Source organism: Halyomorpha halys, unplaced genomic scaffold (assembly GCF_000696795.3).
Source record: "Halyomorpha halys isolate HHAL.00 unplaced genomic scaffold, Hhal_1.1 Scaffold932.1, whole genome shotgun sequence".
NCBI lineage: Eukaryota > Metazoa > Arthropoda > Insecta > Hemiptera > Pentatomidae > Halyomorpha > Halyomorpha halys.
Window position 1 is genome coordinate 380,975 of NW_027115188.1, and position 27,966 is coordinate 408,940.

Genomic DNA, 27,966 nt, shown 5'->3' on the forward strand with positions numbered 1-27,966 from the left:
GATATAAATCAAAGAATAAAAGAATAAAAAATCATTTATTGCTACTGTTTATTTAAGATTCAGAAAGCAATTGTTTTACTAATTATAATTATGTACTGTCTACTAGCAACCCAACTCGAGCGTGATTCTGACCAAATCACCTTCTTGCACAATCGTTGGTCTAGTAACAGTACTTCTTTACAAAGTACTGCACCCTTAGCCCTTCATGTGCTGTAGTGGTACAGATTTAATTTAATTTTAACAAGCAACCCAACAATGCAGTTGGACAGCATAACTTTTTGAATAAAGTATTTCTCTCTTTAGGATTTATTAGAGTTCTGAAGGTAAGCCATATGAAATATGAATGGAATGAAAACGAAAAAACTAAATGATTATCTCAATGTGGGACTGAGCGTATCTCAATAATGATCCATCGGAAATTTTTTCTAATCATGTTTTACCAAAATCAAGATTGCACTTGTTACTTATTGTACACATTTTTCCAATATGCGTAATGGAATTAACACCTATTCTTTATGGTTCCTCAACTAAACAGCGAATGAACAAGACAGGATAGAAACTAAAAAAAGCATTATCAAAACGGTTATTTAGACTTTTGCAAGTACTAATGATCAGAAGCTAGAAAACGCGAGTTGAGATGTAGTTCCTGATGATAATACAAATGTTGATATGATAATGCAGACAATCGATCAACGTTTAATGATTCTTCTGAGGTTGTTGTTTGTACCCACACAGAATTATTGAACTACTACTTACTATGTCTTTAATTTCTGACAAAGAAATAGCTTCAAATCTACAAATGTCTACTACCTGCTTAGTTATTTGATCAAAAATAGTTTTTTTTTTCAAAATATACAATATTTTTGTATTTACCTTATCTAAAAAATATCTAAAAAAAATATGTAAAATTTGTTGACCTAATATTGATTAAATCAAGATGACATTTGAGGAAGCCATAAAAATAACCTTAAAACATCTTCCAAGCTTTTCGAAATACTCATCAAAACATATTTTAGGTCAAAGTATACGTAGGTGGACAGTAAACCGCTGAAACAGTGTTGTATTTGGTGGATAGGGTTATGGCTATGGTAGTTGAGCTATGTGTAGCCGAATTGTAGAATGGTGCTTAAGCAAGGGTTTGATGATTACGGCAGTACCGCCGTGTACATAATTGTCTGCGAGTTACGGCCTGATAGGTTGCGATGTCAGCTGACAGAGAACCATGTAAGCTGACAAAGAGATATCAGTTGATTGAGTGTATATATAAGAGGACGAGATCCTTGAATAAAGCAGCATTTGATGTGATGAAGGCCTGTGCCAACCCGTTCTTCAGATAAGTCGCCTCTCCACCGAGAACTGGGAGGTGGCAGAGCATAGTTCCCTTGATTTACGTCCTCACCAGGGAAGGGCTTCGGGCTCTGTAGCATGAATTCATCATCCACCTCCACCAGTTGTGGTCCCTCCTCGTTCTTGTGTCCCTGGCAGTTATACCTGTATCCCTTCCTTATAATGCAATGTGGTAATAGAAGGGTATTTGTTTGTATGTATTGTATACATTTAGATTTAGTTTTAGAATAAACTCTGCATATATTGTAACTAGTTTGTATATAAACTTAGGTGGCTAGAAAAAAAAAGACTTTTTTTCGCATTCAGAGAGTGTTATTCCGCTACCCTTTTCCTTTTTTTATCAGTTTTTCCCTGCTTTCACCTAACTTGGTGTCATTATATGAGCTTTTAAATGCTTTTATTAAACAGTGATTAATGTTATTTGTATACCTATTACTCTCGCAATACATATAATATTGCCATAAGCTGAATCAATAAAAATCTAAACCATTTTTCTGTAATAATCTATTTTTTAGTCCATTACATGTAAAACAAATATTAATGGAATGTAGGTCATAATTGCTGGAATATTGCCTTACTATTTATTTCCTTGGAAGTTTATATAAATACTTCTTGAGTTTATTTCCATATAATCCACTTGGCTAAATTAATTACATGTTCACTTATTAAGTTTAGAAGAATCCCAATAAGACTATATACCACATCATTTTATAGAATAAATTTTTCCTGCTTCTTACAACTGAACCAATAATTTGATGGTTTTATTTTGAAACTAGTTGCAGGCAATAAGGATTGATAACAATTGCTATTCCTCAAAAGCTAGAAAAATATTACTATGGTCACTTTACCACTCTTGAAATGCTGTTTTTATAGTCAATAATAACATTAAGAGACAAATATTATCTATAAAATAAAAACAAATAAATAAGAAATTACATTCATGCAATGTACTTCTTTCTACAGCCCCAAAGGTTACTAAAGCCAGCGTAGACAACAGCTTGAGCTCTAGAGATTCAATACGATAATTTTAAAATTTAAGAATTAAATTGAAGCGACTGGCCAATACCAGGACTCCAACAATCATATTTTAGAAAAAAGTATTGGAGCCACTTCTGTTTAAACCTTCAAGATAAATTATAGACATGAGTAAAGAAAGAGTAATAGCATAATAAAAAATAGTTTACATTCAAAAATTCAGCTGGTTTCCATACTTTGAACCCATAGATCTGAATAGGTTTCAGAATGTACTTGTAAATTGGAACTTTTTGATATTCTATAATGCTTTCTGATAATATGCAGAAAAAAATATTATAAACAATTCAATAACAAAGCAGCCCATAACATCAGATATATTTGATAACATATTAAGTCCGAATAGCATGTACCATTTTTTTACTAAGAATTTCCAGTTGTGTAGATATCAATAGCATCAAATCTCATTTTCGAATACTCTCACTTACTTACTGATTCCACAATTTATCAATGTATACTTTATATAAGAGAAAACAGATTAAAGAGTGATCCTAGTTGATCTTATATTTTTTATTTAAGTTTTTTGTTGTCAACAGATATATCCTTAAGCAGTTTAAATAAATTAAAAATAACTGATTAGAAATAAACCATGAAATAGCAATAACTCTTCACAAACTAGTATTATCTAGCAGCAGTAAGATAAACTTTCACCCAATTAAATTCTAATAGGATAATTGATACTATATTACAATGAATGATTAATTGTACTGAAATATAAAAACTACAATCATTAGATAAGGGTCATCTTTCAGTGATATACCGCATAATTTTTCCTGTTATTACCTTAATTGAACCAGATTGTAATATTTGACAATAAAAACAGTTTATTTAAAAACTTACCTATTTATCAAATAGAAAATTATATGTAAATATATTTTTGGGAACAAAATATAAAAATTCTTTCTTTTAAATTACTTCCTGACAAAATTATTTATCTTAAGAACTGCAGACAGAAGGAAACACACTGCCAACCATGCAGCATAATCTGTTTAGTTCAAATGTTAATATGATAGGTCAATTTAATTTTAATTACTGCTTCAATCAATGATCAATTACAGATCATTAAATAATCCACTACAGAGGAATAACCTCTTCTTAATTATCAAACTGGCAAGAAAGTAACTATTTTTTTAGGATAGTAGGTAATTGTTATAAATGATTTGAACTTAATATCTCATGGAATACTCCTTTTTGTCCCCTTGGTTTTTACTTTTTGTGTCGAAAAATAAAGCAAAATAGTAAATATTGAAAAATTGGCTAAAACTAGGTCAGATGAAGCTGATAGAATGAATAATGACAACTGAACTAGTTATCTGCTCTCTAAAATGTATCATTTGGCAATACACTTATGAATGTAGAAATCTATCTTTGAAAAAAAAAATCATCTTATTGAGTCTTAAATCATTGCAGTGATGATCTCATAAATATATGACGTGAATACATAAAGATTTGTTTTATTTTGCCAGAGTATAAAGTTGAGCTAATTAAGTATTTCTCTCATAGCTCAATAAAGATTTTTTTTCTTGATTTGTTTTACTTTTAATAAAATTATTTTCTTTTTAATCTATCTATACTTCTTTTATTGTAATCACAATTTCCTTTTCTAAAAATCTATTTTTTATTTTTTTTTTTTTTAGGTGGTCAGTTCTAAAGGAACTCTTTTATCAATCCAGCAAAACAACTGTACCGCACCAGGTAATCAGCAATCATTTTTAAGTACATTTTAAACATATTTGTATAGTTATTAATATTTTAATCATAATTGTAGATTTTATTCAAATCATAAGATTTATTATTGTTATTTTGAAGTAACTATATCGACTAATTATGATAGAAATTATATACAGTAGAATAACCAAGAAATAGATCACAACTATTAACTTATTTTATGAATGGCATGAGAAAAAAAAATTTTCAAAAACTTTTTTGTCTCTCCTTTTTGCATAATATGCACGAAATGAACAATAAATGAATATATATATGTCCAATAAATAAAAGAAAAAACTGTTAAACCATTAACAAGCTGAGTGAATAAAACTTATTAAAATCCTAAATTATTTTGATTATTTAACACACATCTTCTTCCCAAATTATTATCTAGTAAATAATACTTCTATAATCATAATATTTGATATTATAAATACTAATAGTAATTAGATATTTTGACTATATTGATATTTTTAAGGAATAATCTACCTTAATTTCAGAACTTTGCACCTATAACCATAAATGGATGCACAATTTATCATATATTTTTTCTCCTTGGAGCCATTGGTCAAAGTGCAAAAAGAATTTGTCTGGATCATATATTCAAATAAGAGAAAGGGCTTGTATACACCCAGATATATGTGAAAAGACAATACTGAAAGTAACTATTTTGATATAATTTAATTTGATATATTATGAATATAAGTTATTTTGTTGTTTGTTGGGTTTTGAAAAAGTAATTGTAATTACCTAATTTCAGGAAGAGAAGCCATGCAAAAGGAGAAAGAAGAAGAGGCGGAAAAAATATAGAGAGAAGTTAAGGACAAGAGCAAGAGAAACAGGCAGGCTGTTTCATGTGGTATAATTTTTTTTTAAGTTTAAGTCATTATAACCACCCAGCTATTTAGCATTTAATTTAATTATATTTTATATATAGTTAAAATTAAATTTTATTAATTATTAAAAACCTGGACAATTGAATTATAAAGTTTTTAATGATACAAATAATTTTATATATATAATTAGAAATATTGAACTTATGTTGTCTTTTTTTTTGTCACATTTATATTTAAAATTTTATTGGTGAATAATTAGGTATTCTTACTATACAACAAATTGTTGTTCACTTCAATTCTTGGAAAAGCTAAATATGTAATAAGAAATAAGTAAGTAACTTAATAACTAAAAGAATTATAACTTTTAATAATAACTAAAAGAGAAACATTGAGTGCATAAAAATGATAAAACCCCCAAAAATAGGAGTAAAAACTTTTTAAAAAAATATTTATAACATTTCTATTAGTATAATATATTTATTCATTTCAAGTTCACAATTAAAAGCCAATTTTTTTTTTTTTTTAGATAGCAGTCCCATCTTTGGTGACTACAAAACATCTAGGTTTGCCCAGTACAAGCAGAAGTGGTGTAGAAAAATCTAAAAGAATATACAGCAAGTGGAGTCGATGGACAATGTGCAGTGATTCATGCCTGACCCAGCGATACAGGTGCAAATCAATTAGTTATTCTTTTACAAGGATTTTCAGTTTTTTAAATTTAATTTACCATAAATTAACTATTTAAAAAGTAGTAATAATAGAAAAGTATAAATACAGATTTCAATTTTTACTAGAATTCACAATTTCAAAATGAAAACATTAAAGAGTTAATTTTTATTTAAAGAGTCCTAAGAGTGTATTTAAACAATTTCTGCTTTCACATTTTACGAATTTCAACTACATCCCAAAAATATAGAATATTAGAATTATACTCTGTATTTTTTTTTCATTAAGTAAATAATTTAATAATTACTGAAATCTGTCAAGTTCAAGGACTTAAAACTTGATATATATGTTACAAAATTTTACAGGTGGTGTAAAAAGGTCGAAGTATGCGGAAATGATGTAATACGACAAACAGCTTACTGTTACACTGAAGGGAACCATTGTGAAACTTGGCTCCAGAGTAAATTTGCTTTAGAGACAACCAGTTATCAGAGTGAGTAAATAAAAAAAAAAAATATCTAAATCAAAATAAGTCTATGACATAAGTCATTGCTTCACTTCTTTCTTTTATTATATTTTCAATATTTTTCTGAATTCTAAAAATATTAAAGTATCTTAATAACATGATTATGATGGAAATATAACTAATAAAAATATTACTGTTATGTCCTGTGGAAATATTTCTGTCATAGTCAAACTGATAAAATGTTATTTTAAAAATAAAAACATTCTAAAACCAATGGGTATAATATGATATGATTATATGAATGTACATTTGAATTTACTTATATATTTTTTATGGTCTAATCCAACATTTCACAATAGGAATAATGGGTTCATAAGATTTAGGTTATTATTTTTTTAAACATCATAATAAATTAAACGAAAAAGATTTGTCTAGCCATAACACAAATCATATTATTATCATATTATAAATAATAATATATGATATATCAATAATATAAATCGTTTTACACAGACACAGTCAACATTTCCATTTGACACATCTTGTAAGGTGAGCCATGACAGACTTAAAACTTTCAACTTGCTAGGATATAGTTTTATCATCACATTTTTGTCATAAAAGGCTAATAAGTCCCAAATGTGAGTTGTTTTTCAACCAATTTTTGAATAAAATGTGTCAAGCAATGGCAAATGAAATTTTAAAATATGTAGTTTTCATAAATTTATCAATTTTTCAAATAAGTAGTTGAGGTTGCAGTTCAAAGTTTCTTCAAATCTTAGGTTTTTCCCTTGCAATTTAGAAATAGGTCAATAGCATCTAATAATATTTATAAATTTTTATGAACACACAAACTACACCTCTCAGTCAAATTATACTTAGTACTTTTTTCAATTTTCAATTTAAAATCAGAAATAACCCAAGAGGAACTATCTAAAACCGCTTGTCTCAACTTCTAGCATATGTAGACAAGGAATATTCTAGGAATCCAAAAAATTAGCAGGTTAACTAAGCCTCAAAGTTAGTGAAAGTAAAACTGTGTACATGAAAAGTTCAATAAGAGAAAAAGAAAAGAGAATCGATGACTGTATCAATAAAACAGTATCAGAAAATATCAAAATTTAGGCCAAGAACATTGTTAACTTTATAGACTTGAGCATATAAGGAATATCCAGTGGTAATATCTTGTATTGGACTCATCCCTGACGATACCATCCACTCAGTCTAGAATTTGAAGCTGCCTGAAAAAGTATTGAAAGAAGGATAGAAAGCAGTTTTCCTCAGCAAAGAGAATATCGTTCAAAGTGCTTTAAATATAGTTTAAAATTTGAGCCTAGTCCTTGACTTTGATCCTGGTAGGTCAATATTTCTAGTTATAGCCAAGATAGAGTGATATTCAGAAATAATAATAATTTAATGAATTTTTCATGTGACCAGTAGAAATTTCAGAAAATCTAATTTTTTAATTCTGATCTTCTTTCTATTCTACAAGATTACTCGATTCATGATTATTTCCGCTTAAACAAACCCAGATTCAAATTTAGTTATGTGTAGAAAATTGATGCATTGAGTATTCATAATTATTTTTAAAAACTTTTTAAATATTATTAATTTTCAACCCCTTAGATTATTTTTTTTTTTTTTAGCTTCTCCAGATAAACCAAAGTTGCCGATAATTGAGGTCCAGGCTGCACCAACCTTACCAGAAAGCAAGCCAGAGGCCTCCCCAACTGTGCCATTACAGTCATCAAACACTATTGAACAACAAGTAACTCCTACAGTCCATACAACACCATCTGAAAAATGGCCAGCATGTGGTGTTGTACAAAATAACAGCTACAGTGATCTTCACCAAATGAACATGCTGCGAATAATTGGAGGAAGACCAACACAAAATGGAAAATGGCCATGGATTGTTGCAGTTCTCAACCGCTTCAAGGTGAAAATAGGTTGATTGTTTAATAATTAACTATTTTTATAAGTATTGGGTAAATATATTCATTAAATGTTATAACTAAAGCAATGCCTCAATTCGCTTCATTTATGGGAGATAATGTCAACTAATACTCATTATTATTTAAAATGTCCTGCCTAATTAATTTAATGTCATATCATTTACTAAGGATAAATTTGTGGGAAGCACCATTATTTCTTATTGCATAAAGTTTTGACCTATCTGTTTCAATTTTCTTAGTTTTATTACCTTTCTTAGATTTAATTAAATTTTTTTTCAGTAAAAAATGTAGACCCATGTTTATATAAAGTGATTTATGTTCTTTGAAAGCTTCCATCTTATTGTATACTCTGATTTTCACGATCATTCTAGAAATAGGTTTATAGGAAGGATTATAATTTGCTTGGGGTCCATATCGCCATGACTGTTGATGTAAGCATGGTCTCCATATGCTTTCAAAAGCTCACTAACACTGATTTATAATATAAATTATCTGAAAAGCAAATCTCAGGAAAGATTGAAATATCTACTGTTTAGTCTTGAAAAACCTTTTTATTGTATAATTTAATTTAAAAAAGTAACTAAATAAATACCTATCTATTGGTTGTAGTTATTTAGTTATTTGTTGGTAGGATTAGGCATTGCTTATTGCAGTGTAATGTCATAAATCATTTTAATGTAATCATATTGTTGAAAAAATATAAATACTATAATAAGGCTATTTAAATTTATTTTTAATAGTTTATTTCAGGAGGCATTTTGTGGTGGCACTTTAGTATCACCTAGGTGGGTTTTGACAGCGGCACACTGTGTACGTAGAAGATTATATGTGTCAATTGGAGAATACAATTTAAATCACAAAGATGAAAAGGAACTTCGTTTGAGGGTAATGATTTTTTTCATATTTATATTTTGTATATCATTTATTTTAATGATTTTAATTTTTTTTTCTTTTTGTTTAGGTAAAAAAGTATTATGTTCATCCAAAATACAATGTTGAAACAGTTGACAATGACGTAGCCCTTCTTTATCTGCCTATTCCAGTACCTCAAGACACTCATCCAGGAGTTGCCTGTTTACCAAAACCTCGAGATCACTTACCCTTTAAGAAGATGTGCACTATTGTAGGTTGGGGTAAAAGAAGAGCATCCGACCAATTTGGAACTGACATTTTACATGAAGCACAGGTAAAACCTAACTTCATGCTATAACTAATAATTTATTTTTAAAAATAATTCATATGACAGCTAAGAGTGCATAATTTTCACAAGCATAGTATGCCTCAAGTTAAAAATACTTGTTATCCTATAAAACTACAACAAATTTTGAAAGCTCTATTTTTGTATTGATTGATATTCCTAATTTTATATTAAATAACTTTATAGTTTTTATTACTTAAAATAAAATATTATCTCAGAGCATTGCATAATTTTATATTAAATAACATATGGTATTTTTTTTTTTATTTTTATGCTAAATTATGTATTTTCTCAGATAATCATATAATTTTAAGTAATAACTAAAAAAATATTCTTTCCCTCCCTCACTCTGAAAGAGGGTGGAACAAAGGTGGTCCACTAATTTCAAATTACAGAATTTTTTACAAAGTCTGCTGTGACCAGGACACAGACCTATAGGGGTTAGTTTGTTCATAGCTATAACTTTAGTTTTCATCAATAACTTACAATGCTGTTTCCGAATATTGTACTTTCAGGTTCTGTTGCCATGAGCTGACATGATATACCTTACAGCTCAGACTAAAACCATAAACAGACTGATGTGTGGATGAAACCTACTTTCTTGTCAGTGCATAAGTACTTTCATAACCTAATATTCCTTAATGACCAAACATGCACTCAATTCTAACTTTGTTATGTAGGGAGAGTGTTAAGAATATTCATTCAGTCCTCTACTATCTCAATCAAGTTGCTTACACATTAAATGTATGCACTGCCCCATGGCCATCATAAGAAATCATAATTTTTATTACTACCTAAGATACTGATCGCTAAAATCATACACTGGAAGACAGATGAGAATAAAAATTTCTTTTAACTTTTCTTAATGTTTATAAATATTGTCATTTTAATTCATTTTCAAAAAATATTTCAACTTTGAACATAAATTATCAGTAAAGTGTCAAAAAGGGGTATCTGAATATTTCTGAGGATTTTGCATTTGAATAATGGTTGCAAACATAAGGTGGTAGCTTATTTCTAATTTTGATATAAGTCAATTGATTATTTTGTATTCTTTGTTAATGACTTCACATATCAAGTTAGCTCTTTTTGGTTAGGGGTGAAGAGAATTTAAAATTACATTGAATTCCAACAAAACCCAGCAAAGCAAAATTAGCAGGTATGCTACTTTGCCTCAGTATCAATGATATGGTGAATTACATAATAAAGATTTATCATATATGATTATATTTCAAAAGGGAAAAAAATACAAATGTAATTAATTAATATAAAAACAAAATTAATTAATCACATAAAATAATAGATTGCAATACTTTTCAGGTTCCTATTGTGCCAAAGCAAACCTGTCGAGAAGTTTATACAGACTACCATATAACGTATAACATGTTCTGTGCTGGATATAGAAAAGGGAGGTTGGATTCATGCTCAGGTGATTCAGGTGGGCCTTTGTTATGCCAAGATGATCAAGGAAAATGGACAGTTTTTGGCATTACAAGTTTTGGAGAAGGTTGTGGTAAAAGAGGAAAATATGGAATTTATACAAAATTACCAAACTATGTGAGATGGATTCAAAGAGTCATAAACAGTGAATGATACCTTAGTGAAATATGTTCACTTTACCATAAAATATGCAAAAGTGACCGACTGAGATTTTGACAGCAATATTAAGAAAAACTAATAAATTCTTAATGAAGAAATTGTGGTCATCCTTGGCTAAATATCTAAGAGAGAACCAACCAGTCATTATATATTCGTATTAATTTCAAAAGGCATCTACCCAAATGCCTTTAGAATTTATGAAAAATGATTAATGAATTTATTAAGGTATAAAGAACACAAAAATAGTACTAAAACTCTGCAGAGGAAAGACTCATGATTAGGAAATTAATATGGACTAACCATTAATACAACAATTTAAATATACTAAACACAGTTAACTTCTCATTTCATTTATTTACTAATAGATAACATGTAAATAAATCAGATAAATGATGATGAGGCTTCATTTAAAGGATAACAGCATTATTTTGAATAAGGAGAAAAAAAAATTGTATTTATATAGTTTTTTAGCTTCCTAGTAAGAGTAAATCTATAATCCCAGAGAAGAACAAATGAATTTGACATACATTTGAAGTGAAAAGTTGAAATTTCCAACTAACCACATATTCACCAGAACTATAGACATAATGAAAACAAATTTGCAATGAATTTGCATTGTTAATTGTACCAAAAGTAAAGCAGAAGAATATTCAATGTGAAAAATCAACTTTTTTTTAGTAATTTACTTATATTAATCCTATTCAAGTTATATGAATACTTGTTTCAAAGTTTATTTGGTTTTGAATATCTTGTATTATTTTATTTTCTGTTGAGTAAAAATATTTAATTATTAGTCCTTAAAACTTTTTATATTCCTGTTAAATTGTATTATTATAATGTAGCCCCTAAAGTACTATTTATTATTTTTTCATTTAGTATTGCTTTTAATTTTAAAACATCTAAAATTTGCTTTGAACATAATGTCATCTTTATTAATGTAAATTTACAACCTACTAATATATTTTATATGACATCACTGTATTTATTAAATATTTTTAAAAAATTAATTTTTTTTTTTTACTTTAAATCCTAAACTAGGCTTTATATTATACGAACCAACTTGTTTAAAACAAGTTGATTAATTAAATGAAAAAAATTTAGAAATCACTAGGAACCTTTTGATTGAAGCTACAAAATTAATTAAAGAAAGAAAGATGAATTAATTAAGAAAGCTTTTTTGAAATCAGTCCTTATTTATATATAAGCACATGTAAAAATCCCATTTATAATACTTAAGTGGAAAAGATGAAAGAATTTTTGATGGTGTAAAGAGGAAATTTATCCTCACGATATATTTAGGTTTATACAGATGGATTAACAATATAATGCAAAAATTGTGGTTTAATACTCATAAAAAGTTTCAATTGAAAAAACAACCACCTATTGGAAGTTAAGATAAAACTGTTAACCAGATCTAGAAGTAATCACTGAAACCTCTAACCTGTTGAGGAAGCTTGCTTTCTATGGGCTTAATATATGAAGAACAAAATTGAAGTATGTGTTGTAGAAAATAGGTTTTAACCAACACATACAACAGTAGAGACACTGCTCTGGCATGGAACCTTTGTTCTGGGGGCAGTCAGTCATAGCGTCTATTAGTGAAAACATACACTCTTTGTCTTTCTTTATAAAAACCCTCTCCAAATTCCACAACAGCATGGTCTTCATAAACTAGTATTAGAATAGGAAAAACTAAGTTTCAAGAAGTAGATTCGTCAGTAGATTATACTAACGTTGTCATTACAGCAATGAAAATTGTCAATTGTGTTGTAAATTATTCATTTAATCCTTACTGTACAATCCTGTTTTTCTACTCTAGCTATAATAATTTTGATTTATATAAAATCACAATTTTACTTGTCGAAACATAACCGATTTATTAATAATATTTCTGTCACCAGTATTTATTAAAATAAAAACAGTTCATAACCAATTATACCAGAATAATGTTTTTCAAGGATAAAACTACTTTTATAATCATAAAATCTAAAACGAATAGCTCAATAATCTAAATAATAACATTTATTTACCCACTGTACCCAGCAAACATTTATTACTATAACAATTACTAACAAAATGTAAAGAAGTCAAAAGATTCTTAGTAGCCAATACCGTAGCAAACCATGCCCCCTTTAGGACATCATAAAGTGGTCTAGCGAAGATGGTGTTGATGTGTGTAAAGGAGAAATCCAGTACAAACAAGTTGTACCTGGAGTCAATGGAAGCTAGCGACAAAAACATAAGTACTAGAAGAATAAAAACAAACTACCTTGGTTAAGAAAAAATATCTAACTTACTTAACTTATTAATAGTTAGAATACAATTGGAAGATTTCAAATTAAAAGTCTTGAATCCCTAAACTACCATCAAACCACTCCTTAGCTCATTTGCCTATTCAGCTATCATCAGGATATAATATGTGTTTAGATGTCATGTTAAGTGATGACCCTCTCTGGTTGAGAGTTTTTTTTACTGTTGATGTGAGTTTTTTTCATATTTGTGATTTTGTATGTCCTAATTGTATTCTGACAATTATTTTGTGACTCTTACAAAGTATTTGCTATCAATTATATTATTTAATTAATTATATTTTATATTTTTCAAATTTTTTGGTTTCTCCTAAAAGTTTAAAATCTGATTTGGAATTATGAATAGATCTATCTTACTTTTTACTGGTATGGAGATGTAAAACACTGAATATCGGCATGTTGCTTGTGAATTTCAAGTGTTCTTTCTGAGTTAAAGGTAGTTTAGTAAACAAAACTGCTGGAATTCGAAGTCCTTCATTGTCAAATACTTTTTAAAAAATACATATGTAAGATATTAGTAATATAATGATCTTTACAATCTTGATAACAAAAGAATGATCTTTATTTCAATGAAATATTTAACTGAAAGTCATAAAAACATTATAAAATGATTTAGTGACCAAAGGAAAGACTGAAGTAATCATGTGGAGCTGGATTACCAAAATGTTTTATGAGAAACCAAGCCTCAATTCTTTTTAAAACCTGTATCGTTCTACGAAATGCACGATTTGCACTTGCATTTTTTCCAAACCCATCATAATCCAACTCTGTCATTCTGCAAGTGAAAATCAGCTTGTCATTCACGAGTACTCCCATTCTGTTAAAGTGCTCCCAAGCAACATATTCGACAAAATATCCAGCATTTTCAAGAAGTCCTGAAATAATTTTAGACTACATCAGTATTCTATCTTATTTTTCTCTCTTAACATTTTCTTTCTTTAGCTTTATTAAGTTCTAGAATATAAAAAGAGAATTTATTTATATTGTGGTATTGAATAATAAAATCAGTTAAATAATGTTTCTACACACTGCGGAATAAACAAAGGTAAGGAGAAAAGTGCATCTTCTCTTAGATGGAATAAGATCATAAATAGATAGAAGTAAAATAAATTCTATAAAAAATATAATACAATACTTAAAGATTAAAGATAACCAATGGTACTTCATATAAAACATTTATATACAAATTTTACATAATTTGAGTACATGTTAGGCCAGGTAGGAACTGTATATAAAATCATGGATCATACTAAAAAAAAACAAAAAACAAATGGCCTGAATAAGACAAAAATAGTAACGCTTCTTCTCAATAAATAAGCCCAATCAAGTTGAAATTATTAATAGTGAAAAAAAAAATTCCAACTCCAAATTCCAAAGTGAATTTTAAAAAATTAATTTCTAATACCTAAAAAGACTTTTTTCCCAAACATATTAGAAGATGGTTAATTGACCCATGTAATTAATGTAGGAAGATGGTCAAAAAAAGGAACTTAAATAGTACAAAACTGTGTTAAGCACCAAGTTTCGTCCCACTTCGCAAAGCTTCGTCAGGACTTTTTTTAAACTCGTATGTATTAATTTATATTACTGTTTATTGCCTACTTATATTTCCTCCTTCACCTCACTATAAATTAATAATATATTTGTCTTTTTTTTTTAAGCTTTCAACCCTTATTTTTGAACGTATATTCCCACTTCATCGTCATAGTTCCTTCAGTCTTTTTCTTACTTGCCTGACGAAAGGTGATACTGATTTGCCCCTTATTTCCTTTTTTTCTCGACCTTCATTATTTTTTCCCTTGATATATTTACTCTGATCTTATCTCCTTATATCTTTCTATCTTTTACTTTCTGCTATATTTGTTGTTACATCACTTGAATTTATTATTTGATTGGTTATTACTCAACCTGTGAATTTTATTTTTCAATATTTACTAATGTAATTATTATTTATACTTAATACTGTTCATCTCATTTATATTTTCTTCTAATATACCTTACTAATTTTAATATAATTTTCACCATATTCTTTACATCATCTTATAGTCATATCATAGTTTACAATATATTTAATGCCATCTTATACTCCTACCCTGTTAACAATTTCTTATTTTTTGTATTTATTTTTTAACCCTGATTACCCAATCAGTAGAAAGATGATAACATTCTCTATAATACAAAACTAAAATTATCTAAACAGTAAAGTCGTCAACAAATGTTAGAACCTAACCTAAGAAATTTCACTTCAAGAGCGCGACAGTCTCACGTATATTTTGATTGTACTAACTATTATTCATTATATTACACTTTGGATTTCGATTTTTACAAAAAAAAAAAAAAACAGAAAAATAAAATCTTCGCGATCGACACTAAAATATTTGTTTAAGGGTATTTTATATTGCTGTTTTTTCTCATGTGGTAGTCGTTGGTCTTTCGACCGTTTGACGTCTAGCAGCCTAAAATAAATTTAATTTTTCCACATGACATTCGTAAATGTTTTGTTTCTCAACTCGGTCGGAGAAGGACATGTGTCAAAGTGGTCTCCATCCATTCTCCCTTCGTAGCACAGTACATATGTATGATCCCGAGCCAGGCCTATATTGTGATGATTCTGCAGACAGTCGTGGCCAGTTGTTAGGCGGAAGCATGCTACTGCATCTCTTCTTACGAGCTCAGCTTCCACATTTTCAATGAGTGTTGTTTTTGTTCCCTCCTTAATTATGGTTCTTATCATTCTTTTTATTGAATCATAGGATCTTGGATAGAATGGTTGTGGCAATTTTGCCCCCTCCCTGGCAAGACTATCTGCCTCTTCATTTCCTGGAATCCCGCAATGGTTCGGAATCTACTGCAGGCACATATTAATGCCTTGGAGTGGGAGTTCGTGGTCCACAGCTCTCGCTCAGGCTCAAGCTCCAGATATACAAAGCTGTCATAAGACCGACGCTGCTTTACGGTGCGCCTCTGCTAAAGCACATGTACAAGACCACGCTCAACAGACTGCAGAGCTTCCAGAACTCTGTCCTACGGAAGATTGTAAGAGGAAGAAGCTTTGGCTCTGCAACCTAAACCTAATATTATCGCCACCAGCAAAGCGGACCCTCCCCGCTCACCATTTTATCAATGCGCACTTGGCGCCTTCGACTATACAAATATAGTGCACAATAGAATCAATACCTTAAAATACCCCTGGTAGTAAAAGGATGCATAACCCCAACCTACACATTTTCCATGTACCTAGTTTCCTTTTTTTCCCCTTTTAATGGAGGGTACGAAAAAAAACAAAAGGAGTTCGTGGAGGAGGAATTTACATTTCAAAACAGCTCTTGATATAGTTTAGTGCATGTTTTCCCCAATATTCTAGTGCACTTATGATTTTATATTTTATAATTCATTTTCATTTATAATCGACAGTTATCACTGACTTTTTCTAAGCGATCTTCTGGACCTCAAAATAAAAAGGTTGTAGATATTTCAATTTTTCTTGGAATAGAGTTTTTTTTCACATGATTATTACTAATGTTTATATATTTTTATTTAACACCAGATCGGCCTGGTGGGCTTTACATGGCTAACGTAACAGTTACATATATTACACGTATAATCTATGGAACACATCAGACACAAAATAAAAAATTTAATTTAATGAAGATCTTGGCAACAAATCTATTTACATGCTGAAAAGTGATGGATCTATCAATAAAGGAGGAGCAATATGAAATAGGCCCGAAAGTAGGGTATCTTGAAAAAAAATCATATTAAAACTCGGTAAATACACCTAATAGATGGCTTAACATCGAGGGACAAATGTCTTTAGTGACACAGTCGCAACGGTAGTCATCATTCAAAGGCCAAGCTGACTTGAATCACTAAGTAAGACCTCTAAACTACCAGTCATACTGGCGCTTTCATATAAATGGAATATCCTACAATAAGTATCTTCTGTAATGTATCTCAGTTCATAATAAACAGAACGCTTGTCTTACTAATTTTAGCATTAGCCTACAAAAATAAAATGAAACCCACGATATGAACTTTCCCTCCACTTATTTAATATGGTTATTACCTTCTCTCAGTATTTAATATTTAAAAATTAACATTCACAAAAGGTTGATGTGAGAGCTATAGAGCTCAGTAGATCGAGAGCTCTGGTCCGGTGGGCACATGAAGTAACGACACTTACTGGATATACAAAAGTTAAATAAAAAGAATATTCATTTTGATTTATAATAACCGAAGATAGAATGTTTTAGCGGCGGTATGTTTGACACATATCGTGAATCAAATTCGAATACAGTAGATAATACAGTACATCTAGGATAATAATATAATAGAGCTTAATTATCCTTATTGTGTTTTGAAATATAAATTACCCTTAATCGTTCTAAGCTTTCCTTCCCTGTGCCTAATAAAGTTAAATGCTTCATAGGGTCCATGATACAAAATAATTTTCCCTTTGTAGTATTGTGCTGAGGTTTGTAACTTTTTATCGTAGAAATAATCTTTCTCGATAGATTTTTCGCTATATCCAGATTCATCTAGTTGGACACACGACATTTTTTCTACAAAATATTGAATTTTTACACATTACTTTGTTCCTTAGTTCCAGTAAAAATATAACAACTAAATAAAAACCCAAATCTACAAAGTTTGAATTTACCTCCATTATAGACAGCTGTACACTGCACATGCTCAAGTTCACACTATCTAATCAAAGTCAAGCTTCTGAAACTGGTACAGCAGGTGGTTGTATACAGTATTCAGAAATGTCAAGTAGAGATAAAGTTTTCTATTTTGATTTTCTCATACTTTTTTAACTAAGTGCTAAGGTTAAGTTTCCTTTTCAATTCAGAAACTGTTAGGGGTTATACCCAACTAGCTTCTTTTGTATTCAATATGTTTTTGAATCAATTGGTTTCCATGTTCCTAAGTAAATATTTGTGATATGTAATATTTATTTTACACCTTAAAGTAATTGACATTGCAATTGGTGGATGTGAATCAGAGACATCGCTATGGAACATAGAAGAAACTCCGAAGAACTATTTGGTTATATGAGGTAAATTCTATGATCCTTCAGTCATTGATTTCATACTGCTTCAGTTATTATATTTACTAATAAAACATTTCCTATATTTTAGAGGAAACCATTCAACATGGTTACCTCGACGGTATCTTGTTGCACTTCTGTCATTTTTTGGATTTGCCAATATCTATGCCATGCGAGTTAATTTGAGTGTAGCAATTGTTGTTATGGCCCAAAACAGAACTATAATTTTACCCAATGGCACGAAAACTTATCAGGTAAGATTTGTTTAAAAGATACATTAACTAATATTTATAATATAAAAATTTAGTGATTTTTTTTCTTTCCAATTTTTATTTATTTTAATAAGAATATAAAATACACCAATGTTTAGGAATACTCCTCAGTACTCTTTGTTCTTAGATAACAAAAAATATCCCAGCTCTACCTTTTTGAAGCTCCCTTTGACTTAATCCTTAAAATTTACTTAGTCAGTTTTTTAAAAACAAGACTTTAGAAATATTATGGGAACTACTGGATCTTTGTCACTCAGAATTCTTTTCAGTTTCAAAAATTAAAAAGAATAACAAAAATCACCAAATATTTATGTTATAGAAGCTGAACCTTTCCAAAGTATTGTGTATAATAGAATAATATGTATAATTGCTGATAGAATACAATATTCACTTGTAAAATAAACTGATTCTGCCAAAGAATGCTGTATACCATCAGAAATTTAATACACCGCTAGTGTTAAAAGTATTGGAGCTCTCATAAACTTTTACATCACACTATATTGAATGTAAAAAAAAAAAATTATTTTTATTATAGACCATATTTTAAAAAATTTAAAAATTAAGTTAATTGCTATTGTCAATGACTATTAAAATACGTTTTGCTCATTAATTATGTGATTTAATTGTTATTTTGAATTATTGCTAATATTTGATTTATTTTTTTTCATGGATATTAAATTGTACGAGGAAAAGATAGTTGGGGGTGCGGTCAGAGAATAATGCTAATAACTAAAACTTGAAAAACTTATTTATTAGTGCCCTAATAACTAGGCACTAATAAATAAGTTTTTAACTTGTTTGTGTTATTCTCTGACCGCACTTCCAATTATCTTCTCCTCATAGATATTATCCACGGTCAACTATCTTCTCATCATTATTAAATTAGTTTTTTAAGTTAATTATTCATGTGTTTGATTTATCAATAACTTCTGTATTTTGCCAAAATAATTGAGAAAGAAACATTTAGGTGTTCCAGTACTTTTTACTCTAGCTGCAGCTACTGAGTTTTATAATTAACTGGGTGCAATTGTCCCATTAAAATAAGCTAATATAATACTTCTCATTTAATATTTTCATTCATTATTTTATATCTTCCTAAATTTAATAACCTTAACTTTATTAACTTGCATTCTATTAATTACTTTTTATTGTTACTTCATTACTCATTTAATTTAAAATTTAAATTGTTTTAAAGTTGTAGTTCTTTAGGAAAAAAAAACTTATGTAATATCTAACAATGAGAGTCTATTTGCAATTGATTTTGTTTTTGTAATGAAAAAGTTATTTATTATAATTATGCAAATAGCCCAAAAATAATGTAAACATATGTTTTAAACATATTTGAATTTGCTACTCAATATATTTTATTTTGTAAAAAATAATCCAGCGTAGTTTAATTTAAATCTTGTATATGAAAAAAAAATTATATAGAATAATTTCACTGAGTAAATTTTTATTGTTGAATATCAAAAATTAATATTTTTATTTACATTTAAAAAAAAATTGCCAGATAAAATTCAACAGGCATGTATTATAAATATAAATATAAGATTTATATATTTATTTAAAGTTTATATATATTTAAGTCATTTTAAAGGTCAACAGAATAAAGTGTGATTGACTAAAATAGCAAGGATTCACCCTACTAAACTATTTTGTGGTGGTTCAACCAAATAATTCAGTGTAGGTGTCTCCTACAGTTGGGCATTATTTGATTAAAATTTATTCATGTAAAAAAATTATTAAATTTTTAGGCAGTTTTTATTCATGAATTTTAAACTTGAATGAAATTCGGACCAGAATTTTTTTTTTTTTTATAAAACAAGACAACTCAAAAAATTGAATAAATTTTTAGTCGTAGATTGATTTTAAAAATTAGTGAAATAAAAATGTATTCAAATAAAAACTTTAAAATACATTTAAAGTTATTTTTATGAAGAACAGCTCATGAAAGAAGAAAAAGAAATTAGTTATATAATATAACATTGTTTATTAACAAAAAAATCTTTATTAAACATTATTGGAAAGTAATTAGGAACTAAACCTTTAATTAAAAGAAACAAATAGAAATTCTCTTGGAAAAGGAGTAAAATTAAAATGTAATTTTTCATCTGAAGAAGCTACAGATCATAAAACTAAATCAATATGTTCCACAATTTCTACAGTCTTGATCTTTATTATTGCATTCCCTATATTTTGTTTGCCATTGTGCAACATTTTTCATAAGCTTATTATAATTTTATTTGTATCCATGACAGCATTTAAATTAAGGGTGTGGATGAATTAGGAGCTGTATTTGACAACTTCACAGATTATATGCACCTGAAAAAATTTAAAAGCAATATTGTTTCTAGGAAATAACCTTAAAAAAGGAGTGCTGTTTTGACAATATTATTGAGTATTCATTTGATATCTAATTTAGGCCTAAAAATGTGTAAATTATGATTAATTTAATGTAAATAATAACTTTTTTATAAGTATTTCATATGCTTTAATGATATGAAACATAACCTTTAAATAATAATAGAGGGCAAGTCCATATGTAGTAAAAAATAATATGTTGTGATAAATTTTATTTTCAATTGTTCATTTTCCACCTTGGCTACTTGTGGTAATCAGTTAAAGGAGAGATGAACTTTTTTTGTGCTTGCCTCTTGCATTACACTTCTATGTTTTCTAAATCTAAAAGGACTTGTAAAGGGACCTTAGTGTGTTAAAAATCAGTAAAGTAAAAATAAATCAACAAGTGTGCGGTCTTAAAATCGATATCGTTTTTATTTTCTGCATCTAAACAAACTTGCTAGCTAGCTAGCGATTATACTTAGACATTTACGTATCAAAATATAAGGTTTATTCAGAATTTTAGTCGTTTTTGAAGACTGCAACTAAAACATTATTCATAAATAACGACTAAATATTTATTCGTTGGCAGTTACTGAGATAAAACAATTATTTTCCGATTACTTGTAGTCAGGAATAAGGACTCCAAAATTAGCCAAATTCGTCAGTCGAATGGTTTTAGCCTAACAGGTTTCTCTCCTCTTTTGCTAAATATTTTCAGTTGGTTTGTCATTAAAGCAGTGAGAATCAAGAAGTTTAATTACCAATAACATACTACTACTAAATAACATTTTGTATTGCCTAACTTCAGTATTCATACAGATGATCTCTATGGGTCTCGATAATAAAAATCATTCTTTTAAACAAAACTCTATTAGCAAAAAGGGCCTTAAGGTGAGTAATAAATTTTATTTAGCCAGAAGTGGTTAATTAGCCTTTCCTCCCCAACTCAACACTCGCCTGCCAGTGGTAGATCGTGCAGAAGACTAGGAACCCATCTCAAGGCAGTGGTAGGCTCTGTTCTTTGTTTTGATTACTAATTACGTGATCTTCATTATAAAATATCTGAATTAAACATATTATAAGATATGGAGCCCACGACACACTTTATTCAGATGTGATAAATAAAAAAGCAGTAGAACTGTGAGTGACACCTGAAGAAGAAGCTACATTTATGAAAAGAATAGACCACAAAAGATTAAGATCAGAATTTTTTTTTTTTTTTTTTACAAAAATTCAGTGTATAATATAATTTTATGAGTTAATTTTGTATTAATTAAAATGTATTCTGAACTTTGACCATAAAGGATTTTGTAACAAATCTTGATGGTCTTTGGTGTAATAAAAATAAATAAAATAATAAATTAGATTAGGGTGGTCACTTTTTGTTATATCAATGTATTTTAACAAAGCACTTTAGTTGTAATCATGGATTATTTTAATCCTGGATAAGTCAGGGAAGAATCAACAAATCCCAGAAAAACTGCCGCAGTGATAAAATTTTCTGTTAAAACTCGTAAATTCCGCGAATTATTTATGCATGTGTTTACTAATTCAATCAATCAATTATTACATCAATAAATTACAAACAATAGCTATTATATGTTTCAGAGAAGAGAAATAAATCCTTTATTCATTCATGCTTCCAAATACATCGGGTTGCCACATTACACAGCATACTGATCAATCCGTGATCGGACATATATAAATTACATATTTTTATATTATATAATATAATAGAAAGATAACATCTTTTTTCCCACAGTTTTCTTTTGCTTTTCTTTTACAGTTAATACCAGTCTACAAACTAAATACAAGTTATTCAATTTATTCCTTTTTTTTCTTTCCCTTCCATTTCACAACCCTTATTTCATTTGATCAACAAATTCCCATATATAACAAATATTAGAATATTAAAAATAATATAAGTAATAAATAAAACAACAAACAAGATATGCGATGCATGCATGCCATTCCTCCTCTGGATAACTCCCCTACTCATTAATTTCCATGCATGTGGTGGTGGATGATTCCCAGGGAGTCAAGTATTGTATTCTCTGTCATCCTCGTCACGTCCTGGACATCGATCCCGAGCTCCTCCATGAAACTCCTAGTTGTGCTGGGAACCAGAAACCTCACATGTTGAAGTCTCGTTCTCCGAAACCTTCACGGAACTTCTCCTTGAGGAAAGGGAGACATTTATCGTAGATTTCCTTCTTTTCCTTATCTACCTTATTTGTCTGGTCAAGGTTGTTATTTTCATATCTCATGGTGGGAGCCAGAATGATTGCCGACTTCCCCTTCTTAGGAAAAGCAACTATATCCCCATATCTTGTGGATCCATCCGTATCTACACAGTAGACCTCGTCAAAGCAGGCAAAATCTCTTTCTTTTAGGAGCTTTATTAACTCGTATAAATGACACTCTATGATGTCGGCGTGTTATGAGGAGGGAGTTGTTGGGGCATTTCCTCAGCACATGTGCTGGTGTTTCCGGCTCTCTGTTGCATTTGTGACAGAGGAACCCAACTTCTCTATCCTGTCCGCTGACACCTGGGACTCCACGTAGGGGTGCATAATTTATATTCAATTTCAGGTCATTGGACCATTCAGAGCCCGTAAGTATTTGTTTATCGTATATAAACGATGAATTTGAAATGGCGTACTCCAATGTCCTGCCACCTGCAATTAGCCAATTCCTCGAACGCATTTTCACGTAGCGACTTTCGTAGAGCTTTCACACTCCGATGCCCCTGATCAACGGGCATCAGCAATCTCGGCTGAACAATCGAAAGTGGACTGGAACAGAGCATCGGGTACAATTGACAGCCGCTGAGCAATGGACCAGTCTTGTAGGGGTGCCTCCCATTGGCAGCGGATCAAGCCTAGACCTCGGTACCTCCTTGTAGCATACAACATCGCCGTGGAGGTGTTCGCAGGGAGCCCTATAATGGCTTTAGCACTTCTGCGAATCATTTTGTCGATGGTATCCAGGATTTTAGGACGTAGCTTTGTGAGGGGAGCAGTTGGGAGAGGGTATGTAAGACCCGCGAACACATATTGGTTGACAATGTCGACCGTCTGCTCGGGCATAAGCCAGCATGAGGTGACGAGCTTATCCAGATTCTTATTCAACTTTGTCATCGAATCCTCGTTGAACTGTAGCTCTCCCGAGAATGTGCATCCTAAATATTTTATAGTGTCGCCTTCTTTCATTGTTAGGATGCTATCTCCTATTTTCGAGGGAGAGCTTCGTCGATTCCAGCTCTCCTTTATTTATGACGATGCCCACACTCTTTTGAGGATTCAATGCCAAACCGATTTCTTTGAACGTCCTCTGTACGATATCAATAACTCTTTCCGCAGCAACTTTGTCGCACGCTGAAACCGCCTTGTCATCCGCGAACCCTGTGAGGACCACACAACCTTGATCACTATTGAGCTTATATCCATATTTACTTAAAAAGTTTTGCTCACACAGGTCGCGGTATAGATGGTCAATGGCCAGGTTGAATAGCGAAGACAAGGGGCCGCCTTGAGGTACACCACGCTTTACTCTAATTTGGCTTGTTGAGTGAGCACCTACATTTATTTTGATGTTGTTTGTTGTAAGGAGGGCTGAAATCACATTTCTAAGATCCGGCGACACACCCCTCGCCTTCAGTGAGCTCACAATATGATCATGGCCAATATTGTTAAAAGCACCAACAACGTCGAGAAATACCACCGCGCAATTACTTTTATTATTGCTTGCATATCCTTCAAAATCGATAATTCTCGCGTTGAAGTACGCTCCCGGAAGGCTCTTTGATTTCTGTGGAAGGTGACCTGTTTCCTAAGTTCATAGTCAAGCACCTTCTTAATAATTCGGCGCACGATCGAATATATCGTAATCGGCCTCCAGGATGATATATTATTTGCATCTCCTTTGCCTTTATATATCAAAATCGTTCGCCCCCGCCTAATTGGTTCTGGTACATAGGCCACCTTCAGCATTATCTCCATAATTCTCTTAATTATATGGGCTATATTAAAGAATTTTATCGTGCGGATTAAAACATCATCCGGCCCCGGCGATGTATCTAGGGAGGTAGATTTTATGGCTTTTTTTATTGATTCAGTTTCTACTGAGATCAAATTCGGCATCGGGGCCTGTTTTTCATACTCCACACGCTTACGGAGATTTTCGCTTTCGAAAAGGGTCTTATAATGCCTCTCAATTTCAGCCCCCTTTAAGGGACATTGCTTAGGAGCGTCGGCATTCATGATATTTTGCACTACTTTTTTTCTTTTATTGTAATAGTTGTATTGTGCAACATTGTACTGATATTGTTCTTGCCGACGACTCCGGTCTGCTTTATTGGCCCTCTGCGGATTTGATACTTTTCCAGTACCTTTGTCCGCCATATTATTTTTTTTTCCTCCTCATTTTGCAAAATTTGACGGTTGAGTGCTGGGGGCCTGGCAGTTCCACATTGATTAGAAATATTAGGAACTTGCCAACGCCTCGTCAAAATCCACAGTATTCGTGGTATTTTGCTCATGTAGGCTTTTGAAAGTAGCGGACCATTTTGCAATGTCTTCCTTTATTTTAGATTTTTCATGCTCTTTATTTTTAGGACCTATTACATTCCTAATTATTCCCCTCAGTGTGTTATTATTAGCCTCCCTGGGATGCTTCTTTTGCGATATGGGTTCCGAGCCCTCTTTCACCCTTAAAAGAGAGTCCACAGATAGGACACACCTTATCCTGAGGGCGTGGGCTTTTGTCTTGTGGTCCGCCGCCCGCCTCCGTGATGCTGCCTTGGGGTTTCTGTTATAAAAAAAAGTCTACCTTGTACATATGAGAATTAAATTTCGCGTAGAAATCCGTCATAATTTAAATATCCTTGGCCGACCAAGTTTATTCAAATGTCAGTCGTGATGACAAACACTTATGTTTACCAATTCTGTTATTATGTGAAATTTGTGCGGTAAATTAAATTCTCAAACGATTTTATCCTTTACATTGGGTCCACATTTCTCACCGTTTATCAGTGGTTCCCAAACCATGGATCAGCGGTTCTCGAACTTTTTCCGCCAGGGTATCCTTCTTGGCTCAAACTAATTTCGCGACACCCTTGTCATTTTAAAAATGGTGCCAAAATTATTCTCAGAGCAGCTGAGTATGAGGGAAAATAAGAAAAAGCAGTGCAAAGTAAATGCTGGAGTGATCTATATATTTGCTATTTTATTTTTCTAATATAATATAATATTGCTTAAAAGTGCATTTTGAGTAATTTATATTGTATATTTATCTGTTAAAACCTCTCATCTAGCATACAAAGATTAGGAAAGATAATTAATAAAATAATCCTAATTGCTCTTCACAAAATGCGTGTTGCCGGACCCTCCCGCATATGCAACTATTGTTAGTAAGTTTTCGCAATTCACGCCTTTATAACACGACAGTTCTGAAAAAATTTGAATCGGTGAAAAATCACGGATAATATCTGTGAAATGTCTTTTTTCATAAATCGCTTGAAAATTCCTCTTCAAATGATGATGTGGTCTACTAGGGGTCTTAACTTTCCCTCCAAAATAGACCTGTAAAGTTTGTATATTACTGGTGAGAAACATATAGGGTGATAGTTGGAGCATTCTGCCTGAGACTCTTTCTTGTGGATGGATATAATTATATATTCCCAGTCTGTTGATATCATCTTCTCATCCCAAGCTTTTTGGCATAGTACTTGTAGAGCCCTCACTAGCTCTGGACCACCAACCTTAATGAATTCTGCCACTATATTCTCTCCGCCCAGTGCTCTACCTGTCTTCATTCTTAAAATAGCCTTTTCGACTTCCTCTTCCTCTATTACCTCATCAAACTCAGTATCGTTCCACAGTTCTTCCTGGTTCGCTGGATGAGTACTATCAGCAGGAAATTGCTTCCTGTAATGCCTGCACCAGACATCTAAAATTGCCTTATCATCCATAACGACCTTCTCTTGCTCATTCTTCACATTTTTTATAGCTTTACTTTTCCAGCCTCTTAAAGCTTTAATCCTCTTCCAAAACTGCTTAATGTTCTCTTCGTGGTCCTGGTTCAGCCTTTCCCAAATTCCTCCCAAGACTTTTGTTTTGCCCTTTTTCCTTTGTTCTATTACGCACCAACACATATGCCTGCCATTTCTCTGGCGTTTTGTTTCGACAGTAGTCTATCCATGCCATCTTCTTTTCTTTGACCCTTACCCTCGGTAAAACTTTAATAATTTTAATTTTTGAAATTTTCTCTTAAGTTATATGCCAAAAAAAATTGATGCAGTACAACTTTTATTTGAAATATTTTTAATTTAGAAAGACCGTTTCTATGATATAGGCATTTCAAAGTCAATATATCGAATTGCTTGGCAGTGTTGGTAAAAATCTTTGTTCTGCACTATTGATTTCAACGCAGATTTGTTATTTAGTTCTTGTAATAGATATATTTTTGCTAGGAAGCCCAGTTCAGAAGTTATATCAGAAAACTGAATAAAGATTGAGAATTTCAACTATTTTCCTATCTCAGCTTCTACAAGGACTTGTAATTCTCAAATTTGTTTTTCCACTGGTTGTATTAGTCCTTACAACATACCGAACAGTTATTACTACCTGTCCTTTTGTTCAGTAAGCACTCCTATTTTGGGTTAAGTGACTGGCCAACTTCCATTATCCATAAAATCTAATGGTGTTATTTATTATTAGTCCTGAATTCTTTTCATGTTTTTGCCATTTAATGAAAATAGGTACTTTGGGTTTCCATTATTTATTGATAGCTAATTTAACTTTATAATATTTATTGATAGACCTCATTTTCTGTAATTTTCCTGTGCATTTTTGACTATATTAGGCCGATAAATCCTTGGGTCTATTCTTATTTTTCTATAGGAATTTTTATTACATAAATTATTAATTCATTTTTATAATTTTATAATATTTAATCATTATTATTGATTATATTGAAAATATGACCTACTGAATCTATCTTTATCTATTGGTCAGTTAATCTAAACATATATACATACAGATTTTTAAGATTTACTATTTTTATTGTATCTCGATCAGATATACCATAGATAGAGCTAAATTTTTATATTTAGAATGAAATTTGTACTTTTTCAATTATTTTTACCACTAAGTGGATTCGAGACAGTCTTTAAACTTGACATACATAT

General features: G+C 30.6%; 2 protein-coding genes and 2 long non-coding RNA genes across 9 annotated transcripts in view; 2 read left to right on the forward strand and 2 right to left on the reverse strand.

The window, feature by feature from the left end:
• Positions 1 to 11,762, forward strand: part of LOC106687228 (coagulation factor X) — a 71,619-nt gene extending 59,857 nt beyond the window's left edge. The window contains exons 3-11 of the mRNA XM_014430989.3: positions 4,017 to 4,074; positions 4,587 to 4,747; positions 4,847 to 4,945; positions 5,449 to 5,591; positions 5,954 to 6,081; positions 7,698 to 7,990; positions 8,757 to 8,891; positions 8,968 to 9,192; positions 10,525 to 11,762. Coding sequence (XP_014286475.1) covers positions 4,017 to 4,074; positions 4,587 to 4,747; positions 4,847 to 4,945; positions 5,449 to 5,591; positions 5,954 to 6,081; positions 7,698 to 7,990; positions 8,757 to 8,891; positions 8,968 to 9,192; positions 10,525 to 10,797 — 1,515 coding nt within the window. The 3' untranslated portion in view covers positions 10,798 to 11,762. The remainder of the gene's footprint in view (positions 1 to 4,016; positions 4,075 to 4,586; positions 4,748 to 4,846; positions 4,946 to 5,448; positions 5,592 to 5,953; positions 6,082 to 7,697; positions 7,991 to 8,756; positions 8,892 to 8,967; positions 9,193 to 10,524) is intronic.
• LOC136796985 (uncharacterized) overlaps positions 1 to 27,966 on the reverse strand; it is a 173,561-nt gene that overhangs the window by 116,771 nt on the left and 28,824 nt on the right. The gene's annotated exons all lie outside the window — the stretch shown is intronic.
• LOC106687227 (uncharacterized) lies at positions 13,656 to 17,749 on the reverse strand. The gene is made up of 2 exons (XR_010844781.1): positions 17,486 to 17,749; positions 13,656 to 13,987 (listed from the first exon to the last, which is right to left on the reverse strand). It is a non-coding gene; the product is annotated as an uncharacterized lncRNA (long non-coding RNA).
• LOC106687226 (sialin) overlaps positions 17,848 to 27,966 on the forward strand; it is a 30,022-nt gene continuing 19,903 nt past the window's right edge. For 4 of the 6 annotated variants that reach the window (XR_001344143.2, XR_001344142.2, XM_014430986.2 and 1 more), the window contains exons 1-2: positions 17,848 to 18,171; positions 18,254 to 18,416. Coding sequence is in view for 3 of the 6 variants with exons in the window: in XM_014430986.2 (XP_014286472.1) it covers positions 18,128 to 18,171; positions 18,254 to 18,416 (207 nt within the window). In the remaining 3 variants the exon portion in view is untranslated. The remainder of the gene's footprint in view (positions 18,172 to 18,253; positions 18,417 to 27,966) is intronic. The other 2 variants (XR_010844780.1, XM_024362265.2) reach the window with 1 other exon arrangement.